The 24,916-nt window shown below is 42.9% G+C and overlaps 1 protein-coding gene across 1 annotated transcript in view; it reads right to left on the bottom strand.

The window, feature by feature from the left end:
• MINPP1 (multiple inositol-polyphosphate phosphatase 1) overlaps positions 1-24,916 on the bottom strand; it is a 212,291-nt gene that overhangs the window by 150,991 nt on the left and 36,384 nt on the right. The window contains exon 2 of the mRNA XM_078642895.1: positions 4,469-4,666. Within this exon, the coding sequence (XP_078499021.1) occupies positions 4,469-4,666 (198 nt within the window). The remainder of the gene's footprint in view (positions 1-4,468; positions 4,667-24,916) is intronic.

The raw sequence follows: 24,916 nt of genomic DNA on the forward strand, positions 1-24,916 counted from the left end.
CCCTCGCCACCGTCCCCCGCATCCGAAGAGCCACCACAGGAGGAAGGTCCTTCTCCTACCTGGCTGCCAAGACTTGGAACTCCCTTCCGACCCACCTCCGCCTGACCCAGGACCACCTCGCCTTCAGGAAGCAGCTCAAGACCTGGCTGTTCGAGCAGTAGCGCCCCCCCCCCCAGCGCCTTGAGACCCTCCGGTTGAGTAGTGCGCTATATAAATGCTATGATTGATTGACTGAATATCGTTGAGTGATAGCAGTCTAATTGCAAAATAAGGCTTAAACTAGATCGGATTTGAAAATGCCATTTTAGAGCAGGAAGTTTCAGAATGGGCAACAGTGGGCACGCCTACAGGCTCTGCCTCAGTCCAGGTGCAAATGGCTAAAACAGGAGGTGCAGGGAAGTGTCCAAGAAAAGACTACAGGACTTAGAAATATAGAAACGAGAAGCATGGCATGCTGGAGTACAACACATGCGGGGTTACAAGGGACACTGTGAGGCACATAGGTTAACTCACTCTATCTGAGGGAAACACTCCCTCTACAAGGCTGAAAATCCAACGCATTCTGCAATGACTAAAATTTTTCCATCCTTCGCCTTTCCACTTTCTTGACTCAAATGGAAGTTAGTGGGTTGGAGAATAAAAAAAACACTTTTTTCTCACGTAAAGCCCAGAGCCTCCCTCCAAAGATCCAGCCCTGTGTAGGGCACATGGCCTGGGATGTGAAGGGCCGTAAAGCAAGGAGACGGGTAAGGGGTGAGGGGTTTCCACAGGATCGCTTAGTTTTCTTAGGGGCTCACTCCTTGGAATCATGTGATGGGAGAATGGGTGAGAGACAAAATAAATAATTCTCAATGGCACCTTTCACAAGATAGCGGCTTGGTTCTCAAACTGTGTGCTTGGTGCACATTTGTTTGCAGCGCCCCTGGCTAGTTTTGACGGCGAATCGAGGTGCCGCGACGCACAGATTATGTGCGTTCAGTATGTTGTGGGGGCGGGAGGGACTTAAGGTTCTCCAAAGTAAAATACAGGTAGTGAATGAAAAAACTGCATCTGCTTTGTATACTCAGGATCAATTTTATGGATGGGGATAGGGACAGTAGTCAAAATAGATGATTTATGTAGATTTCCATGCCTCCATATGGAAGTTTTCTATGGACTGCCTGAGAAAATGCAAAGACCCACAATGAGCAGACTTCAAACTTTCAGACTTACTTTCTGAATCCAGCCCCAGGTTTTTCAATCAGAGCTGTTCACAAAAACTAGGACTTTAATCCCTTATGTGCTATGGTGGCAACCCAAAATTGTGCACCTTTAAGAGGTTGTACAGATGCACATACAAAGTGTTTTAAAGAAAATGAAGGATAAGATGGCATTTATGGGTCCCTAAGCAGCAGGGTGTACTGCTTCATTGATAGCATCCAGAGGGGAAGAGACCGAATATTGCCTCTCTATTCTGATGCTGCACATCTTATTTTATGCTGTAATGGGTTGGGAAGCTCAGATTTCTTTTTTACATCGACACTCTACGAGGTACTCCATATAGAGGTGGACATTGTTAAAACAGCAGCAGATTTATGTACGATGGAGTCATCCATTCCTCTACAGTAGTGGCGCCTCCACTATGGCGGAGGAGCGTCGCCCCACTACTTTCGAGCAGAACAAAGTAAAGGAAATATAAAATTATAATAACTTTGAGTTATTATCATTTTATGTTTCCTGGGCGGGTCTGCACTGCTCTCGGAGCAGGAGAGGGGTGGTCTGTACACTCCTCAGTGCGCAAAGACTGTTTGGTCAGTACTCTCGGGCCGCCCATACCAGTCATGCGCACTTTCCCTCTTTTCCATGCAGGCTGCATTACAGCCTGCGTGGAAAACATGCCCAGGCCCCCATTACCTGGCTGAGCACCCAATCACAATGCTGCAGTGCAGCACTGTGATTGGTCAGGAAGCCTGGGTGCTTACCAATCCACAAGGAGAACAAGAGCAGATGGTAAGTTATTTTTTCTTACAGTTTCTTTAATATAAGAAGCACGCGCAACCCCCCATAACTCCCCACCCATCACAAACCCCCACGCCTCCGCCTCCTGGACCAGCCCTGCCATCCACGAGTCTTTCCGGCCGCCACTGTTCCTCTATATACAAAGGGAGGCAGAGAGAAGAAGGGACGGACAAGCGTGTATGTTCTGACCCATTTACATTTTTTGCAAGCAGGTCCTGAAAGAAAGGACAGCACATAACCCAATATTGGCAGACCACAAAGTGTAACTTATGCTTTCACTGCTGATGCAGTGGTTATATCCAGGATGACTAGCAACTCATGCAAAGCTTTTGCGACCATGCCATATGACCATTAGCGTAAACGGGTAGAAATCTAAAGTAGCATTTTTAAGAACGACAAAAATGAAAAATCATCTAGGATAACACTTCACAAGACTATCCACGATGACAAATATCCAAAATTGTCATAGGAAACTCTGCTTTATATGGCGATTGTTTAATATTTCAACCATTAAGGAATGGTGTCTCCAACACTACAGCCCGCTATAGGAACACATTGGCCCCTGAATATGATTATCTGTAGGTCAGTCCCTTTATCTGCTCCAATACCTTGATAGAACAGATAAGGATATTTGTCACTCTAATCAACACAGACCTCTACTGCATGCTCAACATGCACACAATTGACACATATGTTCTATATTCTACACAAGTAATGTACAAAATAAAAGTGAGAATTAGGTGGCAAGAGAAAAAGGACATGCCACCAAATCAAGTTATCTGCATATACAAATTGACACTACCCTTGTAATGGCAAAGGGCAAAGAAAATGAGGCAAACACCCTTAAAGCTGCTACCATAGGATGTATGCAAACTACCAAAAAGTAGCAAAAAGTGTTGTTCCCTTAATCCTGAATTGGCCCTGTTAAAACCCAGTACAAATCGGAATATTACAGACAAATGATCCAAATACGTCTTACACAGAGCAACATGTGTCATACCCAACAGCCTTGAGGATCAAATTAATACATGGGTCTGATCTCCCCAACTAACCTTTTTTAGCAAATTGGTATTAATTTGAATAAAATGATTTAGAACAATGCATATTTGCTTTACTCTGTGCCTGGGATCCTTTCCATCAGGCACCCTCACATGTACCGTGCCTTTGGCGACACACTCGCTGTGCATGTGAACTCATAAGGGCATAGATACCAGGGGTGTTCCTACAATGGTTAAAATGCCATTTAGCAGTTCTCTATGGAATGGGTGCCTAAAGACACCTTGCTCATCACCAAGGTGCTCACGGGTACACAAGGATCAATCGTTATCATTCCTATGTATTGTTACATGATGGGAAACCTTAATTTTACATTTCCTTATGTAATGCTTACATCATCGGCATACAGAGTCTGAATATAACTTAAGACTCATTTAATACCAACTATATATTCATTTGTGCATTAGGTTTACATATCTACAGTTTATAAAGTTAAGCTGCATGTGAGACCAATTGTATCTTGATTTCAATACAGTGCTTAATGCGAGCTGGTGTTTGAGAGCGAGGCCCACCAGCACTCTTTTTTGGGGACAAGGACTTATTTTTCATCAACAGACTTTGACCCAGAACAAGAGAAAGAAAGGGAACAAAAAGGGAAAGGAGGAACAGAAAGAAGGAAAACAGTAACAAAAGAAAAAAGCATGGCTGAAAAAGAACCTGCAGAGTGAGGTAGTATGGCAAGGAGAGTGTAATGGAGGATGAATGAGGTGGAATCAAGGATAGACAGCCTTGGTGTTCAGCAAACCCAACACTCAGCTGTGGTGCAGGCTTCTTAGAAATTCTTTGATCCTCAGGACTTATTCTTTTAAAAATTAAGCACTGCTTCAATATAATGGGAAATGGTCAGTGCACAAACAGTGTTTGGAAGACTACTTTACCTTGAGTCAGAGTGCAACTAAAGGACGTACTTTAGATACAAGTGCTGACAATAATTAAGGTGAGAATGGATCTGGCTAGTACTGGCTTTTCAGAGACTAATTTGAAGGTTTGGAGGCTCCTACTTAGCTGTAGACTGCTTGTTTGTATGTAGAGAGAGGCTTAATGAAGACCATAAACTCGTCAGTGGTTTAACCAAATACAACACTTGGTGACCCAGAAGAAGCTGATGGGTAAACTCATAAAGGTTGCAAGATAATCTTGTTGCTCACGGGCATCTTTTCCTTGCACAAATTGCCAGTGCAGGGATCTCTTAATTCTCTAACATTTTCATGTCCTTCATGCACAACTCACATTTCACATAGGATATCTAAGTAAATCTGTAATAAAAATGCCAATGTATAAGCTTGCACAACTTTGCCCATCCCTAATTTCGATCAATATTTTTTTTGTGATTCAGCCTTCTGTTTCCGGAATCAAACAAAACTGCATCTTACACAAGATTATTTCAATACAAATACAAAAACATTAGCATTACCTGCATTTAGATCCTTCATAGGTACATCTAAGAGAGCTGCCATTTTCTCCAGAACTCTCTTCATCTCTGGTCCTTCCTTGAAGGCGTCCACCTGGTGCATTGCTGTGTCATTCTCCTCTATATAGGTGACAAACTTCTCACAGTGGTCGAAGAACCGCATCAAGTAATCATTAATTACAGGTTCGGAGCCCGGGGCATCTATGGTGGTCAAAAACCATGGATGTTAGATATTCCATCAGTTCACCCCATATAGCATTAGTAAACACAAACATCCAGTGATCAAAGTATGCACTACTGTATTTGAAAAATCTGCACTATACAAGGGCAATAGTTTTTGAAAACCCTGGTTTCCTCTTTATCATCAATTCTCCATCCTATTTTCTTTGCCATAATCTGCAGATTTGTATTTCATTAGAACTCAATTTTTGGAGTGTGGCATATTATTTCCAGATAGGATCTTGGCAAACCCAATAGAAAGATAGTAACCACGATATAAGAAAAATATATAGATTCACATTTTTTGCGATCCCAAAAAAAGAGACATAATTTGGCCATAACCATTTTTTATATAACACTTAAGTGAGGTAAGCATTCCCCTCTGACATCAGATATATGATCTACAGGTCACAGCATTCCAGGTGCAACTCAACCTTTTATCCATCTGAAGTTCATAAGTTAGGTTCCATTACTTTAGCAAATAGGAGCACAAGTCGCATTGCTTAGATGAGAAGTAGCACAAACTGTGGTACTATTAAACCTGTTGAGTAAAATCTAAAAGTGTCTTCGATGTTTCAGTGGCTCAAATTATATTTTTAACACACGTTTTAGGAAACAGTGGTCCCGGAGAGTGGGAGACAACACCTGCGTAGAGCAATGCAAGTCGAAAGAAGTCTCTAGGCGATTCTATTAACCTACGACAGCCAATTGGTGGATTTTTAAACTGTGTGGGATGAGAGCGATATCGCAAGAGGTCGGGAAGGAGATAATTATAGATCTTAGCCACTTGGTAGGTGAATAGTCAGCCTCCAGTACTGTCAAAAGCTCTTACTGCCCAACAGGCAAGATGGACAGCAGAAAGAACTTTCAAGTTAACATGTGCCAGGACTACAGCATGGTGGCAATTCAAATAAGGCTGGCATTTACAACAAGGACAAGATCTGCTGGTCGAACTTTGTTCCTCAGGATAAGGATCTGTTTTTAAAGGCCATATAACACCTTGGCACAGTCTTTTTCCACTTGAAGACATTGGATAGGAGTGACTACGAGTCGAACATGTGTAGCGCTGCAGTAACACAACACAGAATTCAATGCAATGCACATCACCCACATCGTAGATTTATAATTCTTTTTATAAATATCTTTATTTATATGTATGGCAAGCATACAATCATCATAAATATAATAACAGTTGCATAAGGGGCGTGCATGAAAAGCATTGTTACAGCAGCTTCAATGATTCCACGAAAAGTCAAGAGAACAATTAAATGGCATAGTACATATCCCAGAAGTATACCATCAGAGACACAGTATCTGTGTTTCATGTTCAAATAATCAATTATCGCTTCTTGGGGCTATGCTGCACTCCATATTCCTCTCCGTCAGGGGTTGCTGGGTAGCATCCAATATGTCCAACCCGTAGTGACTCATCAACTACCCCATCTTAGATTTGAGAGAGAAACGGGGTACAGTCATTCTAATGTTAAACCAGTGAAGGAAACGATTGCTCATCTCAAGAGGTCAATGAAACACCAGAAGGTTTTCATTTTTCAGTTGTGCTAAACAGCACTTGAGGCTAAACCCAAACTTTAAATTGGAAAGGACGGGGTGAAGTCAACATCTGACTGATATTCAGTCGCAACGACTCACTGGCATCAAACGTAACTCGAGATATTTTTGTGCACATACAACTGGTTATTGGTAAAAAACAGTGTGCCATAAATTATACATTTATATTAAAGATAACCAAGAGGAAGGAATCACTAAGGTCTTCTGATTGACACGTACGCCATATCCTAAGTCATAAGACCAGACCTCTGCCTACAGACTTGATTATGAGATGCTGATCAATTAAAAGGCAAAATATATTGTAAGGCATTCCACTGAAAAAATCATGAACTGGATCATGTTGGGTATTTTATGCTACACAGGCATATGCATGCCCACGATGCGAAAGAAGACACTGCTGTAGGAGAACACATTGTACAGGGTCAAGACAGTTCTTTAAATGTAAAAAAAAAATTAAAAAATCTTCAGTGGTTGTAAGTAGCTCAATCACCGAAAAATTAAGCTTCCTAAAGTCAGCTGACATCCACCATCGTGGTAATCATAAACTTGCTACCAAGGGGGAAATTATTTGCATTTTTGGTCAATTAAACAACCCAAAAATCATCTGGCACGATTTGTGTAAATACAAGTTCTAGTTACCTGGTAATGGAAGAGGTCGGCTATAGTTACATACATAAGATGAATAATAAGGAGGAAAGAACTGACCCCTGTGGAATGATGCACTTGAGACGTCTGGATCAAACAGGTGAAAAGGCTTTTGCCCGGAAAGAGTCATACAAAGAGTGGAGCCATTTTGAGGCAGTTCCTTTTATGCAGGATTCGGACAGACTGGTTATGAGGATAGTTTGCTAAATAGCAGCGAAGGCTGACAAGTGGTCTAAAAGGATCAAGAACCAAAAACTCCTGAATTTGGCCAATCTGCCCAGATCATCCAGCACAGAAACCTCCACAGATAAGTGTTTCCAAAAGCCTGTAGGAATAAAATAAGCAGGTAATTTCCACAAAACTATGGAGTTGATTGAAAACTAGCTTTTCCAGAACTCTGCGAAGATGCGGAAGTAGCGCAATAGGCTGCAAATTATCCAGATCGGATAGATTTAATTAAAGGTTTTTTGAAAGAGGTTTGATGGTAGCCGTATTTCAAACATTAGAAACAATGCGCATGGCAAGAGAACTGTAAAAGATCAGCAAAAGGTCTTTTGATAAAGAGGGTGCTAAGATGTGCATCTGGATAGCTTGGCAAAAATGTTCGTGAAATACTGAGGAACGAAATTTGTGGATATGATAAAAAGAGCAACAAACAAAGCCAATGACATTCAAACACGGAGTTCCACAGGGCTCTATCCTTAGCCCGTTGCTTTTCAACGTGTATATGAGCCCCCTGGCCAAAATAGTGGAGGAAACAGGGCTTTTAATGTTTTCTTACGCTGATGATTCCCAGCTGCTTTTTTCTTTATCAGCTGCAGATTCTGACAATTCCTCCACCCTACAACTCGGACTCTGTAAAATCGCCGACTGGATGCAAAAAAACTTTCTAAAACTTAACGGCGAAAAAACAGAGTTAATCGTGTTGGGCAAAAATAAAGAACTTTGGGGACCCCAACATTGGCCAACTGAAATGGGCACCCCCCCTACCCCGGTTACTCATGCTCGCAACCTGGGCGTCATTATTGACGACTCACTCAGTTTACATCAGCAAGCGGTAAAGACTTCAGCCACCTGCTTTGCCATATTAAAATGGCTAAAAAAGATCTGTTGGATGCTGCCTGAAAACACCAAGAAAACAGTTGTCAATGCCCTAATAACATCTAGGCTAGATTATGGCAACGTTTTGTACCTGGGGGCGAACAAAGCTACTGTCCGCAGGTTGCAATCAGTGCAAAATGCAGCAGCCAGACTACTCTGTAAAATTCCCATCTCTACCCCAACCACTAAATACATCAGGAAGTTACACTGGCTAAAAATTGAAAACCGAGTTAAATTCAAATCTCTATGTTTTATGCACAGGATTTCCACCAACACCGCTCCTAAATATCTGCAAAACCTGGTGCGCCCCTATCGTCCTTCCAGATCTCTTCGGTCTTCCACGGCAAATCATTTTGAAATTCCAAGGACCAGGCTGTCACGCATGGGTGGCAAGTCCTTCTCATTCCTAGGACCTTCTCTCTGGAACTCAATGCCACATACACTGCGGTCTGAGTCAAATTACATCAAATTCAGAAAAGCCCTAAAAACATGGCTCTTTAACATCTAGTTTTCTGTAACCGCATTGCTATTGGGATCTGCCGCGCCGGGAAACCCTTTGTTGGGTAGCTGTGCGCATTACAAATGTAAACAAATAAATAAAATAAATAAATAGGTCTCAGCAATCCGAGAGCTTTAGGCGCTGGCAAGGTTAATGATTTGTGTATTCCATAAAAACAGCCCGATCCGTACCCAAATGCATTTACATTGCCAACGCCCATAGCTCTAATACTGCTGAGACCTTGTGGAGAGCTTTATTGCTCCGACACATCTCCCAGCACTTTAATGGGAAAAATTTTGAAAACATGCTGGTTCTACTCGGCTGCAGCTCAGTGTGCAGCTTGTTTACCCCAGCAGGAAACTCCACATAACATTATGGTCCACCTTGCGACATCCAGTTTAATGCTAAGTAATGTATAGGAGTGTGGTTGCCAATCTAGAAAAGTAAGCAATGTTAACTGAAAAGAGTGTTAGGATTGATGCTTCAATCGGAAATTGTAAATTATCCCAATAGTTCAAATAGAAATGAAAAAGCAGCAACTTTTGTGGAAACTCGTTGACTATACGACTTAAAATTCAGATTGAATACCCTCCTCCCCCAAGAAATATGCTCGGAAGAACATTAACGCATTGTCCACGTTGCTGTGATGTAGATGTGTTAGGTCTTTGAAATGAATAGAATTCAGAAAAGGATATAAATGCTGTTCAATGGCTCAAGGGGGGTATCCTATCATTAGGGTGGCAGATGCAGAGGCATCTGGACTAAGAGTGTGACAGCTCACTTCACCCCAAATATAACTGCCTTTTACTGAAGACCAGTGGAATTCGTGCCCATTTCACTTATACTATAGTGAGTCCTGGAACTACTGGTATAAAAGTGAAGTTCACACAGGGCGAACCAAAACAGAGCTAGATCTGTTTTGGTTTGAAACTGGGCAAACGTGAGATGGAGTCATGCTCTAAATATGAAGAAGAAAGCACAAAGATGTAGAGATAAGAGTGAGGCAAACAATGGAGAGGGCAAGGGTTTTTAGGGGCGCGTCCTGTCCCCAAATGTATTATAAAGAATCAATGTGGACTAGCCCACTGTGTGTTAAGAATATCTTCTAGGTCACTTGTGATTGTGTGTGTGGAAAAAGTGAAAGATAAAATGCAGAGTCTGTGTACTTACAGACACTTGCTGCTTGCGAGAAAAATCTTCGCTATAACAATCTGGTCCAGTGTTTCAGGGCGCGGGGGAGAGGCACTCCCGTTACCAATTTAGTTGTAGAGTGTCCTCTGCGCGATACCTATTTCGGGTCCATCGGCATCCCGACTGGGACACTGAGGGACCCGAAATAGGTTAGAGATTTTTCTCGCAAGCAGCAAGTGTCTGTAAGTACACAGACTCTGCATTTTATCTTTCACTTTTTCCACACACCTTAGCGCGTGTGTAGGATAAAATCACCCGTGGCACCACTTTTTCCCACTCACTTCACGTGTCTCTTGGTCCTGACGAAAGTCCCGCCCAATTTTTCAACAAGGGACTGAAACATGTAGACCGCTACACATAAGTCAACTCGTAGCTATAATCTTCCTATTTGTAGTTGCATCACATATTTTTAACCAATACCCTGGGCGGCCAAGAATAAAACAGTAGGTAAGGATTCCCAGAGGTATTTTTTAAGATTCACCTTCATCCACATCACACTGTTGCACGACACCTGCTCCGCTGTAGTCAGGCGTTGAAGCACAACCAGGCGGCATTCGGCTGCCTGGTTGGACCCCGATGATGAAGCATGACACCAAACAGGTTGGTGTGTGAGGGATTTATTAACAAGACCTATTGGGTCCGGGATAAGAGTGAGGCCAGGCAGTTCAATACCTTGACGCCCATTTAATTGTGTAGAATGGGAGGAGGCGGAGACAGCCGCACAGCGGAAACAAAACCAAAATTCTGAGTAGCCCCGCCTCTTCTCAAAGTGATTGAAGAAAGACATCACTGTGAAGGCTTCTCTGAACTAGCGCTGCACAAGTGAATATAACACTATGACATCACAAACACACACCATGGTTAGGGGGCAGTGGGGTAATTCTTGATTGTATAAAATACACATAAAGACACTGGGGTGGGGGAAACAGGTGGTAGGTAATAGGCTGTCACTCACTGCGGGTCCTTGCACCGCCCTAAGGTTCCCATGAGCAGGTTGTCAGCGGCTCCTGATTCGCCATGTTGGTATCCCATGAAGGAGAGCAGCCTGGAAGGGTGTGTGCGGACACTGGGAGCATCCCAAGCCTGGAGAGGGAGGACAGCTCTGCCCTGCAGAGAGAGAGAGAGAACTGTAGCACCAGCCCACATGGGGGTGAGGAGAGTTGAGTGGTAGTGCTGTGTGGGCTGCAGGCAGGGAAGGAAAGAGCCTGACAAGCAGGGGTGGGGGAGGAGGCAGCCGTAGCCTGAGGAGAGGGAGCGAGAGGCAATAAGAGTCGAGCCTGCGAGAACCAGAGCAACCAAAGCAAGAACAGTAGGGAAGGCGCATGGGATATGAAGAAAAATAAATGGCTTGGCACTAATGAGAACACCAGCGCTCCTGAGGATGGCTCGTAAACTAAGCAAAAAGAAGTTATTTAATTGATCATAACATGGGCGATAGTGGAGGTATAGTGTACTTGGTTGCTACTCTCGAGGACAAGAAAACACAGAAGAGGCATGACCCATGCATGTCATGGACCAATTGGGAGAACAAAATAATAGAACAATGTGTGAGCCAGCAAATGGCAAGCCTAAGGGTGGGCTGAAGCCCACTATAGTAAATACAGCACGTCTCATTTCGAGACAGCGTATCCGTGCCGTCTAGAGCAGAGAACTAAAAATCATCAATGATGGGAAAAAGCCAAGAAGTGGTGACTACAGGGGGCTGGAAAACAATTTCCAAGTTGCAAAAGGTGGGTTTAGGAATATGTTCTTCTGCGACTATCACTTTTGATGTGTACCTTCTAAATAAATACCATGATGGGCGCACACTGTAGAAATTTGCGCACGACCTGTCAGTTAGCCAGCCATGCAGACAACAGATCTAGTGACCAGTACAAAATTATACCCCAGTGCAAAGCAGTAATCAACAAAGGAGCAAGACCACACCAAGGCAGACAATTTCTGCAAAGAGAAAATTTCAGCTTCGGATGTCAATTGAAAGCCTAATAGGAATGGGTTGCTACCTACTGACTTCCTAATCAGAACAAGCATGCAATGAGAAACCAGGAGCAACGATAAGCTGATTCAGGAAGGGTTATACGTTAAACCCACATCCCTTTATCAAAAACTTAAACCTTCAAGCATTGGCAAATCCTTAAACCCCAGATATATCGTATTTGTGAAAACACTGGAGCCTAGAGAAGAGATTCAACAGTTAAATACTTTAAATGTGTTCAGAGCTCTAGGCACGGTCTGCACCTATTGACATGCCTTTGAGGGGTAACACCAGGAGCAGCAAATTGTGTCAATCGGAATGTATGTATTGGCTGTGTTTTGATGTAATCCATCATTCTTCATCCATCACTCTCACATTATCAATGCAACCAGTTTTCACCAAGTTGTCTCCCGTCAGCTTCATATAGCAACTGAACACAACAACGAATTATTAAAAAAAAGATGAAGTTGTAATCTCGGTCCAGAATGTATTTCCTGCTATCTGTTCTCCCTAGAAAGCGATACAAAAGGGGATGATGGACGGAGCGTTTGAGCAAATCATACACTCACCCCCAGTCAACTGATCTGGGTTTAATCCATCACCATTCTTTAGCCCACTCAGCCACCCCAGTTCAGACATGGCTATATGCAAATCAGTCTGACCCTGTGCCTCATGGGAACAGTCCAGCCCGAACTGCCAAGCCATGTCTTCCCTGGACCGGAAACAAGCATCCTGGGACCGGTTTCGGATTCATAATCCTCATCAGCCAGCTATCTTGAATCCAGTGGACAAGTGAGCAAGGGACTCACGTCTGAGCATCCCCTGCCAACTTAGGGCCAACAAAGCGATACAAAAGGGGATGATGGACGGAGCGTTTGAGCAAATCATACACTCACACCCAGTCAACTGATCTGGGTTTAATCCATCACCATTCTTTAGCCCACTCAGCCACCCCAGTTCAGACATGGCTATATGCAAATCAGTCTGACCCTGTGCCTCATGGGAACAGTCCAGCCCGAACTGCCAAGCCATGTCTTCCCTGGACCGGAAACAAGCATCCTTTGTATCGATCTGTTCTCCCTAAACACACATGACCATAACCCAATCTGTGATCACTCAGGGTTGTACACTAACGGCATCAAGCTGGAACCAAGTTGAGACAGGATTGGCGTTCAATAAACTCGCATTTGGGCACTCAAAGATTTGGACACTGCTAAACCACAATAGCAAAAACTACTGAATCTATCTATATATATATATATATATAAAAACGAATGTATGTCTGTCTGTTTGTCCTTTATGCATTACTACAGCATTCATCCGATCGCCATGAAACTTTGGGAAGTTGTTGAGTACACTCCCGCGAAGGTTTCTGGCATAACATTTTTTTAAATATCGGCCCCACCAGGGCCCACATAATCTTTCGAATGATGAATATTTCCATTTATTTATTTTCAGCGAATTTGCGAGCATCGTCGACAGTTATGCCCCTCAAAAGGAAATCGATTGGTCGATCTACATCTGAAGCACGAAAGAAAAAGGCATTACGAGCTTCAGAAACAGACGAGCAACGTGAAGCAAGATATGCCACCGCACATTTTGACATTGAAAATTGGCGTGCCTATTATTCTTCTCCGAAACATCAATCCACCACGACTTTGCAACGGTACAAGGCTTTCAGTGAAAAAGATGATTAACAATGTCATCGAAGCTACAATTTTGAATGGGAAATTCAAGGGGGAAGATGTACTGTTGCCACGTATTCCAATGATCCCAACAGATATGCCATTTGAATTCAAACGTTTACAGTTTCCGGTGAGACTCGCTTTTGCAATGACCATCAACAAAGTACAAGGACAATCGCTGCAAGTGTGTGGACTCCATTTGGAGAATCTGTGCTTCTCACATGGACAACTGTATGTGGCCAGCTCACGCGTCGGAAAACCTTCTGATTTATTCGTGTACGCTTCAGACGGAAAAAAAAAATGTGTATCCACAAGCACTCGAATAAATAAATAGAATCCAAACAACACTTTGAAATGTTTTCCATATTAAAATGAATACGTTTCAATAAAAATGACACAAGGTAAATTGAATGTTAACATAACAAGTTTCCTTGAATTTCCTTTCTTATGAGATCGCAGCAACGCGCGACGGGTAAGCTAGTTACCAAATTAAAACAAGGTCTCATCAGCCATTCACGCTGCATGATTGATTCCTAGAAGGGTTACTTGTTTTTTGAGGAAATATCCAGAATTACAGCGTACAGGAGATAGGGCACCCAAATCTGCTGACATGCCCAATGCCAAATAACAAGCAACTTATCAATGATGTTCGGCAGCAACAAAGAAGTTAGCAATGGGTCTTAAGTTGGTGAGAACCATCAAAATGAGGAATGTTGCTTTTTTTCAGAAAGGGGTCATATCCTCTCAAAGTAAATATGAAACCCTCTTTTTCTAGAAGTTTTATTGATGAAGCACAGTGGAATTAACATGTAGAGGAAATGAGGACTATAAAAAAACTAAATAAAATTGTCATATTTCTTAACTCTTGTTTTAAAGTTTAACAATTATGAGCTGTGTAAACATTTATTTGAATGCCTATTATCATTTTAGAACATATGTTCGCTCACAGATCGAGACAAACGATGCTCTCAATCATTTGCAATACCAGTCAGGTCAAACCCTACTCAAGCTGTTTCGATAGCATCCCCTCTTATGCACCCAAAATGGTCCGTACGCTTCCTAAATTCCTTCCTAGAATGCACAAATCTCAATGTGGGGAGGGACAATGGAAGGTTGATGGGGCTAAAATCAAACCCATCTGTCATTTGATAGTCACAAGCTAGATTATGTGTACTACACAATATAGTTACCAATTGAATCTATACTTGTATTGACAGGAATAGATTAGAAGGCGGAAAATTCCCATTACTGCTCAGAAAGAAGTCACTGGATCGGCAGAATTCCACACTTCAAAAAGGATACTGTTTAACAATCTAAATTTAGAAAAGTAACACTGAAGCACTTTTTCCAGCCCTTAAAAGCACCCCTTCAATCTTCCTGAAGAATTTCAAAAGAAAGTTTTTTGATAAGATGGTCGCCTAGGTTTACTCAAGCCAAACAAATAAATGTTTGCAATACAGAACTAGCTGTTTTCCGGTTTTCCCTTCTACGTCAACTTACAGCTTCCTTTACAATCACTGCAGCTCAGACATGCAGATGTTTACAGAGTCTTTGTTCATTCATTCAGTTCCTTCCAGCAGCACGAGTCAGAATTGTGCTAAATTCAATTTACCTTCTGGTTTTTAGGTCTGGATGATCTGTTGTGTGTACTTACTTCGTGGGCTCTGGAGTATTACCCCATGACTTGTCTGCTTCCGCTTTTTACTTTCTGCTTAGGGACTTTATTTTTTTATTTTTCTAGCAACTGCCTCTATTTCGCTGTCTTGATAGAAAACGATCAGCAGAGGTCAGTAAAATAACAGAATCGCTTTAGCATTCCCTAGATTCCAGGCTTAAGAAACCTGTTCTATTTAAAAACTGAGAAAAATCAGTTTGCCTCATGCTTACTTTCTACATAGCTTTGGCACAGCCACCTTGCTGTCCTTTTCTACTTTCTCACCTCCACAAAAAGTCAATAATATATTTCAGATTGACGCTGTGCTGTTTGTTAAAAATGTTTCTGCCACCAGTAGAGCAAATTTGTTTAGGGACTGGTTTTCAGAGATGCCTGCATATAAGTGACCCCTCAGGCCCGAACTGCTGGTGATTGGAAGCCACGCTGAAATCCTGTTAGCAACAGTCGATGAATAAATCAAATGGCGCGAAGTTGGGTTGAAGCTAGGCTTGCAGCTTGGTGGGAGTGCCCCAACTGTTTTTGTAGTAGAATATCTTGCAGGCTTGGTTGTCTGGCAGGTTTGAAAAGCAGCAGAGATCACACAATTTGTGTTTCCACCGCACCGTGCGTCCAATGGAAGATATGCTGCAAAGGTGTATTTATTTTGTTTCATTTCCAAACTATTATCTCGATTCCTCTTACGCTCTTTTTGTGCTTCTGAAGGGCTGAGAATTATGTGAATATCTCCAAATTTGGGTTCTTGTTTTGAAAGGCTTCGAAAATGCATTGAGAATTGGACAAGCAAACACTGTACATGTGACTAAAGCCCTAATGCTTAACTGTTTTTTAACCCCTTCCGTGCTCCCGTCGGCCGTTGGCCAACGGGAGCACTCCCTCCCCAGTGCTGCGCACGACCAACAGCCGACGCAGCCCCGCCCACCCTTTAGAAGGCCCGCACCGCGGCAGAAAAACCGCCGCGTTTAAGGTGTTAATAGAAAGGCTCGAAAAGCATTCTGCCATTCTTCTGAGATTTAGGCTCCATTTAAGGTTACGTTAACGTTTAAATGTTCATTGTTGAATGTTTTGGTGGCGGTCAAGTAACTGGTTTCAACCAAACTTAGTACATTTGGGCCCAAATTCATTCATCGATTTCTACCACACAAATAGATGGAGAATTTGATGTCATAGGGTCCCATGTATGTATTAATAGGCATTTGTGTAGAGCAGACACATTTACAGTGCAACCGAGTGCTTTACAAAGGTGATGTTAGAGGGTATGACTATCGTGGGAGAGGGGGGGATGCAAGATGGGCAGGGGGATTAGAGCTGGGGGTCTATCATCTGGGGCAGAGGAGGTTTACATGTAGACTTTGGGTTGATTGAGGTCCTTTCTGAAGAGTAGGTGTGAGGGAGCTTGCTAATCACGAGTGGACAGGGTGTTCCAGATTCCTGGAGCAAAGGCTTGGCATCTTGACTTCTCCTTCCTGCAAATTTAAGTCTTGATCTTTAGGAGTCTGCGGTAGTGGAGTGGTATGTGTCCAACTGGAAATTCAATTCTTACATGCCAGATATGGTGACGTGCTGGGTTTACCGGCTTGTACATGATGGAACAGACAATGAAAATTGTTGTAGGCTACAAATACGAGTCAGAGGCACCAGAGGGTTCATGTAAGTTTATTTCATTACAGCACAGCACCAGCGCGCCCGTTCACTTCCGCCAGCGAGGCCTCACTGACGGAGAACTGGCGGCGCTCACATTAGAACGTTCGGACATCGGGACGTTCCACTGTGGCGCGGGGGTGCGACCACAGTGAAGTCACAACATACCCCCCTTTCCTCTACACGCAGGTAGGGAGTTGAGTGATAAACAATGAAAGTACAGAATTAATGGGAGAAGGGGACAGGGAGATAAACAACAATTCAGCCAACAAGAAAATCATTCAAATGTGGGGGAAGTCTCCTGATCTGTAAGGGTCTCTGATGAGCTTGAGCCCCATGAAGGTTCTGAAATGCATCACTTGGTTGGTTGCCCTTTGATCAATGCCCAAGTTGTCCCCTCCAGGGCCTGGAGCCCTCGTCTCTGTACCCGTGCGGGCACCGTCAAGCAATTGGCGATCCTGAGCTAGCATGTACCCTGAGCAAGTATCTTTGGTGATTGCATTTCTATTGAAGGTTTCAGGAAAGTGGTCTCCAGAGCTGTACTTAGCCACCCTGCGCAAGTTCCATTTATCTCCATTCTCCAATACCACATAGAAGGGATGCACTTCTTTCACCTTGAATGGTCCTTGAAACTTACGCATACCTCTGACCCAACGTCCAGACCGGCCTTTGACGCAATCACCAACCAGAATTTTAGACCAGTTTTTCCTATTTCTTGAACCTTCCTGGAACCACGCACGGGACTTCTCACATCACACTCACCGCCATTCTTCCCTTCCACCAACTCCCGGATCCACGGAGGCACCAGTTTGGAGGTAGGTTTTCTGCCCCGCATAGCTACAAAAGGGACCACTCCGGTGGTGGAATTTTCTGTCGTGCGATAAGCCCACACTTACTCGTTAAGAGTTTTTTCAATGTCAAGATTATTAGCGGGTGCCAGACTTATGGCGCCCTTGATCATTCGATTGGCTCTCTCTACAATCCCGTTGTATTGTGGGTTGTACAAAGTGGTGAACACATGTTTTATTCCACATTCACTCAGGAATCCCCTCATCTCCTTTGAGGATAATTGAGTCGCGTTGTCCATGATAAGGATCGCGGGATAGCCTTCCTCCTTAAAAATAGTACGCAAAACTTTGATAGTAATGCGGGTAGTTATTTCTGGAAGGAGATAAGCAATGAGCCATCGAGTATGAACGTCCATAACTACTAGACCAAATCTCTTGCTGGGGTGGACACCAGGCATAGGTCCTATAAAATCAAGGCATATACTATGCCACACCGCACCCGGATCCTGGATGGAACTAGGGGTGGATTGGGGTCCCACTCTAAGCCGTTTTTCTGATTCACAGCATTCACTACACCTCTTCACCCACCTGACCACATCACCATCCATTCCAGGCCACCAGAACTCGTTTCTCAGCCTTTTCTTAGTTATGGTTTGTCCTAGATGCCCTTCATGAGCTAAGTCAAAGAGTTTTTTCCGAACATCAACAGGGGGAATTAACTTATCTTTACGCATGATGATCTGATCACCAATAATAGATAGCTCATCAATGACTGCGTTATAGGGCCGGACACTGGCTGGCAAGGTACTTTCCCTGCGCCTGCCTTTAGAGATGAGATTCTTAACATTCTTCAGGTCCTCATCATGCGACATGGCCTCTGCCCACTCTTTCTTGCTGACTGCGCCACAACTCCACAGAACGACATCATTCACACACGAAATAGCTCCTTCGCACTCCTTCTTAGCCACTCCTGCTTTGTCCACATCCTCCCATTTCAAAGACAAACGTGACATGCAATCAGCCTGAACGTTGCGCCAGCCCTAAATGAACTCCAGATCTAAGTTGTACTCCTGTAATCTTGAGGCTAACCTGGCTAGCCTGGCTGACTCCTTTCCTGTTCCACCTGGAGAGAGTATCTTCAACAAGGGCTTGTGGTCAGTGCGAAGTTTAAACCTACGCCCCCAAACATACATTCTGAAATACTCTACTCCCCAAGCAGCTGCCAAGGTCTCTTTTTCTATTACGGAGTAGCATCGTTCAGTAGTAGTCAAAGTGCGAGATGCAAACGCTACTGTTTTTTCGCTATTTCCGTCACTTTTTGACAACACAGCTCCTAAGCCGGTGTCACTAACATCAACTGTGATGATGGTCTTCTCCTCTACAGCAAACGGAACTAGAATGCCAGCATTGCGTATCTCAAATTTGATTTCATTAAAACATTTCTCTTGTTCATCCCCCCCAACTGAATTTTGGCACCTTTCCTCAAGAGCACCTTTAGTGGTTCTGTTTTGCTTGCAACGTTCTTGACGAACTTCGAGTAGTACTCGATAAGCCCAATAAATGAGCGTACCTGGTCCCTATTTATAGGAACAGGAGCCAACTTTATTGAAGCCAAAAGATCTCTCTTTGGTTTCACACCCTCTGACGAGATGGAATGCCCTAGGTACTCCACCTCTGTTGCTAAAAATGAGCATTTCTCCCTGCGCAATGTCAAACCAGATTCTAGAATTCTCGCAAGAGCATTCTTTAAGGCAGCATTGTGGTCACTCACACTCTCACCAAACACTAAAATGTCATCCTGAAAATAGATTACATTCTTTACGCCTTTGAAAACCTCTGTGACCATCCGTTGAAATACACTTGCAGCTGAAAATAACCCGAAGGGCATCCTCGTGAATTGAAATATGCCTTCGTTGGTGATGAAAGCTGTCAAGTGTTTTGAAGATTCGTGTAAACGTATTTGGTGGTAGGCGTGACGAAGATCAAGCTTAGAAAAGTACTTCGCCCCTTTAAGTAAAACCATCATTTCGTTTATATTCGGCAGGGGAAACGTGTCTGGAATCACATTCTGGTTCAAGCTCCTGAGGTCCACACAGAAGTGTAGACTACTATCAGCTTTCTGTGAAATCACGACCGGAGAAATCCATGAAGAACATTCAATAGGCTCTATGACTCCACTGGACAGCATCTCATCCAACATCACTTTCACCTCCCCCCTCACTGCAATGGGGACCTTTCTCAGTTTGTTTTGTACAGGGACAGCATTGGGTTTAAGCTTAATTTTGTGTACATAACTTTCAAGGTTGACAAGTTGTTCTCTGAATACACCTTTACCTCCTTCCAAGATGTCTCCTATTGAGAGGTCATCCACTACCATTACCTGCTCAATTGCACGTGGGTCAATTTTGATGTGGAGATCAAATTGATGATACCATCCTAATATGGGGGGTCCAGACTCTGCCACATACACCTTACCCTTTACAGATCTCTCTTTAAACAAAATATTTGTTTCCATGTACCCTAAAATGTCTATTTGTTCGCCCTGATACCCACCAGGATTTATGTCTTTGGGCATAAGCTTCGTGTTGGGCCACTCCTGCTTGAAGATTCTTTTGGGAACAATAGTATACAGTGATCCTGAATCAACCATAAGCTCAACACTCTTTCCACCAATGATAAATCCTGCTTTGGGCCTGTGTTTTCTCCTTACATCTGAGTCATGAGACTCAGTGAAAAGGATCTCATCACTCTCACTTCCATCATATGATGATGGTTCCACACACAAGATTCTGTCTGGTCTGTAAGGGATGGTAGGTTCCTCGGATAACATCGCTACTTTGCCCTTGTTAGTATCTTTGCACATTCTTGCAAAATGACCTTTACGGCCACACTTTAAACACTCTTTCCCAATAGCCCAACATTGTATTGAGTCGGACGCATGGTAAGCGCTCCCACACTTTCCACACGTTTTGTTACCAGCTCTATTGGGGAATTTCCTTTCCACAGGGGCGTTTCTCGTGCCTCTGAACCTTGTTGAAGCAGCCACTTCCCCTTCACAACCCTGCACCACAGAAGTTTCACTTTCACCTGACAAATTGACCTTAACATCTCTACGATCCATTTCTTTCATGCACGAATCAGACTCCTCAATTATTTTTGCAATGTCAATTGCGTCCTTGAGAGATGGGTCCTTAGCAGCCCATAAACGTTCCCGAGTCTTTCTGCTCCTACAGTGTACAATGAGTTGGTCTCTAATCATTTCTTCAGTCATGGGTCCAAATTTGCATTTTAGTGAAAGTTCTCGAAGTCTAGTGACGTACTCATCGATAGACTCGCCTACTCTCTGTGGCTGGGTATAAAACGTATATCTCCTCAGCGCTATGTTTATTTCTTTCGCAAACCTCAGTTCTAACCTTTTTCGCGCCTCCTCATACACATCTGCAATAGGCTGGCCTCTCTTATCATTAGCTACAGGCAAATATTTAACGATGTGTTGGCCTTCTTTCCCAAGATTAGTAAGCAAGATTGCTTTCTTTCTACTACTAGCGTAATCCTTGGCATCTAAGGCCTCTAGATAATTGTCAAATATTTCAATCTACTCATCCCATTCTATACTTGGGTTCCCTGGCTGGTTTAGGAAATGAGGGGGCATGGACACAGCAGAGAGATCAAGTGCATTTACATCCATATTTTACCGTGGCGTTTACCCTAAACTAATAGCATAAAATGTCTTGTTGCTCTTCTCTCACTTTTACCACTATGTAGTGTGAAAAGTCACAACAAAAATGATGTGGGCTGCTGAAGAGCTCTTTTCACAAAGGTAGATGTAATTTGAGATAGTCATAAGCTCGAAGAAAGGACAAATGCACATTCCTAATTTAAACCACTTTCTCTCCTTCGAGGTAGGTTGTATGCACAACATAGGCACGTTGGAGTTTCTGGGTATACCTTGATCGAATTCACAAAACATGAGTCTTAAGCCAATACAAATGTTCGAATCAGCTCCTGATTGCAGAAGGCAGCAACTCAGATGATGTCATAGCAGCCCACCCAGCTATGAAAATGCTCCAACATTTAACCCACTGGCAAAATGTCAGAGTGAAAAAGAATGTTCAGTCCGGCCTGAAATCATTATATCACCTAGATGTAAGAACTTTTTTTTTTTTGGTAGTTCATCGATCGATATTGGGACTTGAATATTTTCAAACTAATGTAATACAACAAAAAGCTGATTTATATAAAGTGTTAACAGATAAGTTCTATGGCGTCAGCAATACTGTGATAATCAACAGCTCACTAGAAATTCAAATCTCAATTTGTGTTTTCAACCTAGCATACATCTCTCGATCCCATGTCTCGTTTGCTGGCACGCTCTACACAACTCTAGCTCATATAGGGCATAGATCAAAAGATTAAATACTACTAAATGAAGCCTGCTACCATTTTTTAGTCTTTTCCCCTGAACGGAGTCACTGGAACCAAGCTGCGTCCTACAGAAGAGGCCCAAATAGGCTCACGCTAGTCTGAAGTTGCTTGTTCCAGTTCAGAATGGACTTGTCCTGGCAGTTCGAACTGGACTGTTCCTATTAGATTAGGCAAAACGCTGACTTGCATATGGCTGGATCCTGTCTGAGGAGACATGAGGAGCAAAAAGTCACACCAGCGATTGCTGATGGCCGAGATGAATTCAAGCAATCCAGCAATCACTTTTTTATATTCCTCATCCAACTCTGCAAGGTGCTCTCTAGTCGGTAGCCCTCTCAGAAAATGGCAGTCTGACCTTGAAATTATCTTCAATTTTGGAGGCTAGAACAGTCTTGTGAACATAATTATTCTAGGCGTTCTCAGAGCTGTAAAAACCAGCATTACAATTGCCGACCTGAGCGGTTGTCAACTTTGAAAGGATAAAAGGAAGGGTTGCAGCTGCCAGGATCGAAATTAGTGACCCGTAGTTTAAACCTGAAGCTAATTCAGTAGCGGCTACTACTGGACCTGGGTGGTGAGGTGTGGAGGGGGAACAAAAAAAGAAAGCCTAAACGATAAAAAACACTTACTAAAGAAAGCCTAAATACACAAAAAAAACTTACCTTAAACGGCCACAGCCTCAGAGCTTCGTCCTTCGTCCCTCGGACATCTTCCTGCACTACCGGCCAGCAGTATGAAGCACCCGCCCTCCCAACCTCCCCATAGCCAATCATTTTGAGCGCCATGGATCGGTGCTCAGACGGGGACTGGGAGGGTTCACAAGTTCCTGTGTGTAATGCAGCCTGGTGGGGGACATGCAAAGTGCGTAAGACTGTTTGAAGAGGCCCGAGAGGGCTGGTCAAGCAGTCCTGCGCACTTCAGGAGTGAAAATCACTCCTCTCCCTGCTCCGCCAGCCCCGCCCGCCTCGCCTGAGAACCACTGACGTATATAGGAAAAATAAGATGATAATAACAATGGTTATCATTTTATTTTTCCTTTTTTTCAGTGGGGCGACGCTCCTCCGCCTTATCGGAGGAGCCACCACTGAGCTAATGCTGAAATGCCACTACTGGGATGTTAAGTTACTTATCACCACTGTGATCTCACACAGCACCCATAAAAGGTGACAATGACTTTGGAAAATGAGTTTTGAAAACCAAAATTATTATTTTCTTCTATTTAAGATTGCATCAGAAACCGCAGAAAACATTTAACAACACTTTGAACACTGAAAAGGACCATAATGGACACCATGAGTTGGGCAATAGTAACAAATGCTGTTAAGAGTGTTACAAAATTACAAACATCAGCTTAAGAAGCACTTTATTAAAATCATATTATTATGATTGGACAATAAGCGACTACACAGACAGCATGTCTTTAAGTGACCATATGCAAATTCAAACTTCATTTGATGAGTCTTACAAGGAATAACATCAACTTGTTATATTAAGGCAAGTCGCTAACTCATCTGAAGCAAAACTGTAATTACTGGATGTGCAGGTGTAGGTTAGTACTCAGGCGAGGTCGGACTGGAAAATAAGCCACAGGCACCAAAATAAGTGTCCCCCATTAATGAATCAGTGCAGTTTTATACTTTTTTTAAACATGCTGTGTAGGTGTCTTGCAGGTTATGGGAGACTGCATGCATTTGTGCTTTCTGAAGGCACTGTTTGTGGTAATATCTGGGAAATCTACACTAAAAACTGTCTCACTAGACCATAAAACAGGCACACAAACACTGCCAAAGCTAAGAGTTCACACCGATGCGAGATCTACTGGCTTTGTCAATGTTTTAAGTCTGGCATTAACCAATAGCTTTTGGTTTTGCTTAAATATGTATAATAGAGAGAAAGGGGGGTAGTTAGGCCCAAGGGGCAAGGTTCATGCAGGGCCGTTGTGCTATGTTACACAAAGGGAGAGGGCCTGGACCTTGTTTCATCAGTAAACGTATTTTCAATTGACGTTTTGGGCAAACACATTACTTTTTGTTTGACCGGTATTTCATTTATACCTTCTATTTAGGAAGATTTCGTTTTTTAGTATATAGTCACACTTGAAAAAGACATTCCATACAAACATTAGACAATCATTATACACATAAATATTCCACAGGACCAATTTTCTAATTCAATACAAAAACAATTATTAACAAACTAACATCCAATATTTAGACGTTCTTATGACAACTTTAGCAATGAACTTAAGATGCTGATCCTGGACTGCCTGAGAGTGTCAGAGTCCGGTATCAAACTAATGGGGGGACACAGGGAACACCTTCATGTGTAATGCAGGGAAGTTTTCCTCAATATGCAGACTGTATTTCAATTCATCATTCCTCTGTGTTGCTATCGTGTGCCAACGCGTTTCGAATCCCAGGCATTAAGTACAGGGACTCTCGTCAGGGCTCTTGAATTTAACAGCAGTGGCTTTTTTTCTAAAATGGATGTATACAATAATAAAAATGAAAATTTGTATTTGGGCTCCCTATTATTAACCTCCACTTTTAACTTTGCTTATCTTGTTTAATGTACCTTAGAGGTGGTGTCTTTATCTTCAGCTTGTTACTTCAAATGGAGGTTTGTGCACCTAAGCGGTGTTTTTTTCTGTTTAAAAGTGGAGAAAGAAATCGAGAGTTGCTTTGGGCTATTTATTATTGTGCTGGTGAATATTTAATAGCTACGCTTTGCTTCTGTTTTTCCTACCTTGTGCTGTGGCAGTGACAATCCGGCTGGTTTCTGTCTCGGTTTACATTAGCAGTAATCGTTCTCATGATTCGGTTAGAAAATACGTTTGTGTTATTAATTATTAATGTAGAAAAAGACCTCTATTGTTAATATTCTTGTATGCCACGCAAAGGCTTTTAGCATACCTGACTTCGAGATATTTTCTGTGAGGGGCCGCTCGTGTTGCTTACTCTCCGATCCTTTAACGGTGTTCAAACCCTGTAAAACAATGGCTTTGTTAGCCAGGCGTTCAGTGCATGTTTAAGCTAGCTACG

Source organism: Lissotriton helveticus, chromosome 5_1 (genome assembly GCF_964261635.1).
Source record: "Lissotriton helveticus chromosome 5_1, aLisHel1.1, whole genome shotgun sequence".
Lineage (NCBI taxonomy): Eukaryota > Metazoa > Chordata > Amphibia > Caudata > Salamandridae > Lissotriton > Lissotriton helveticus.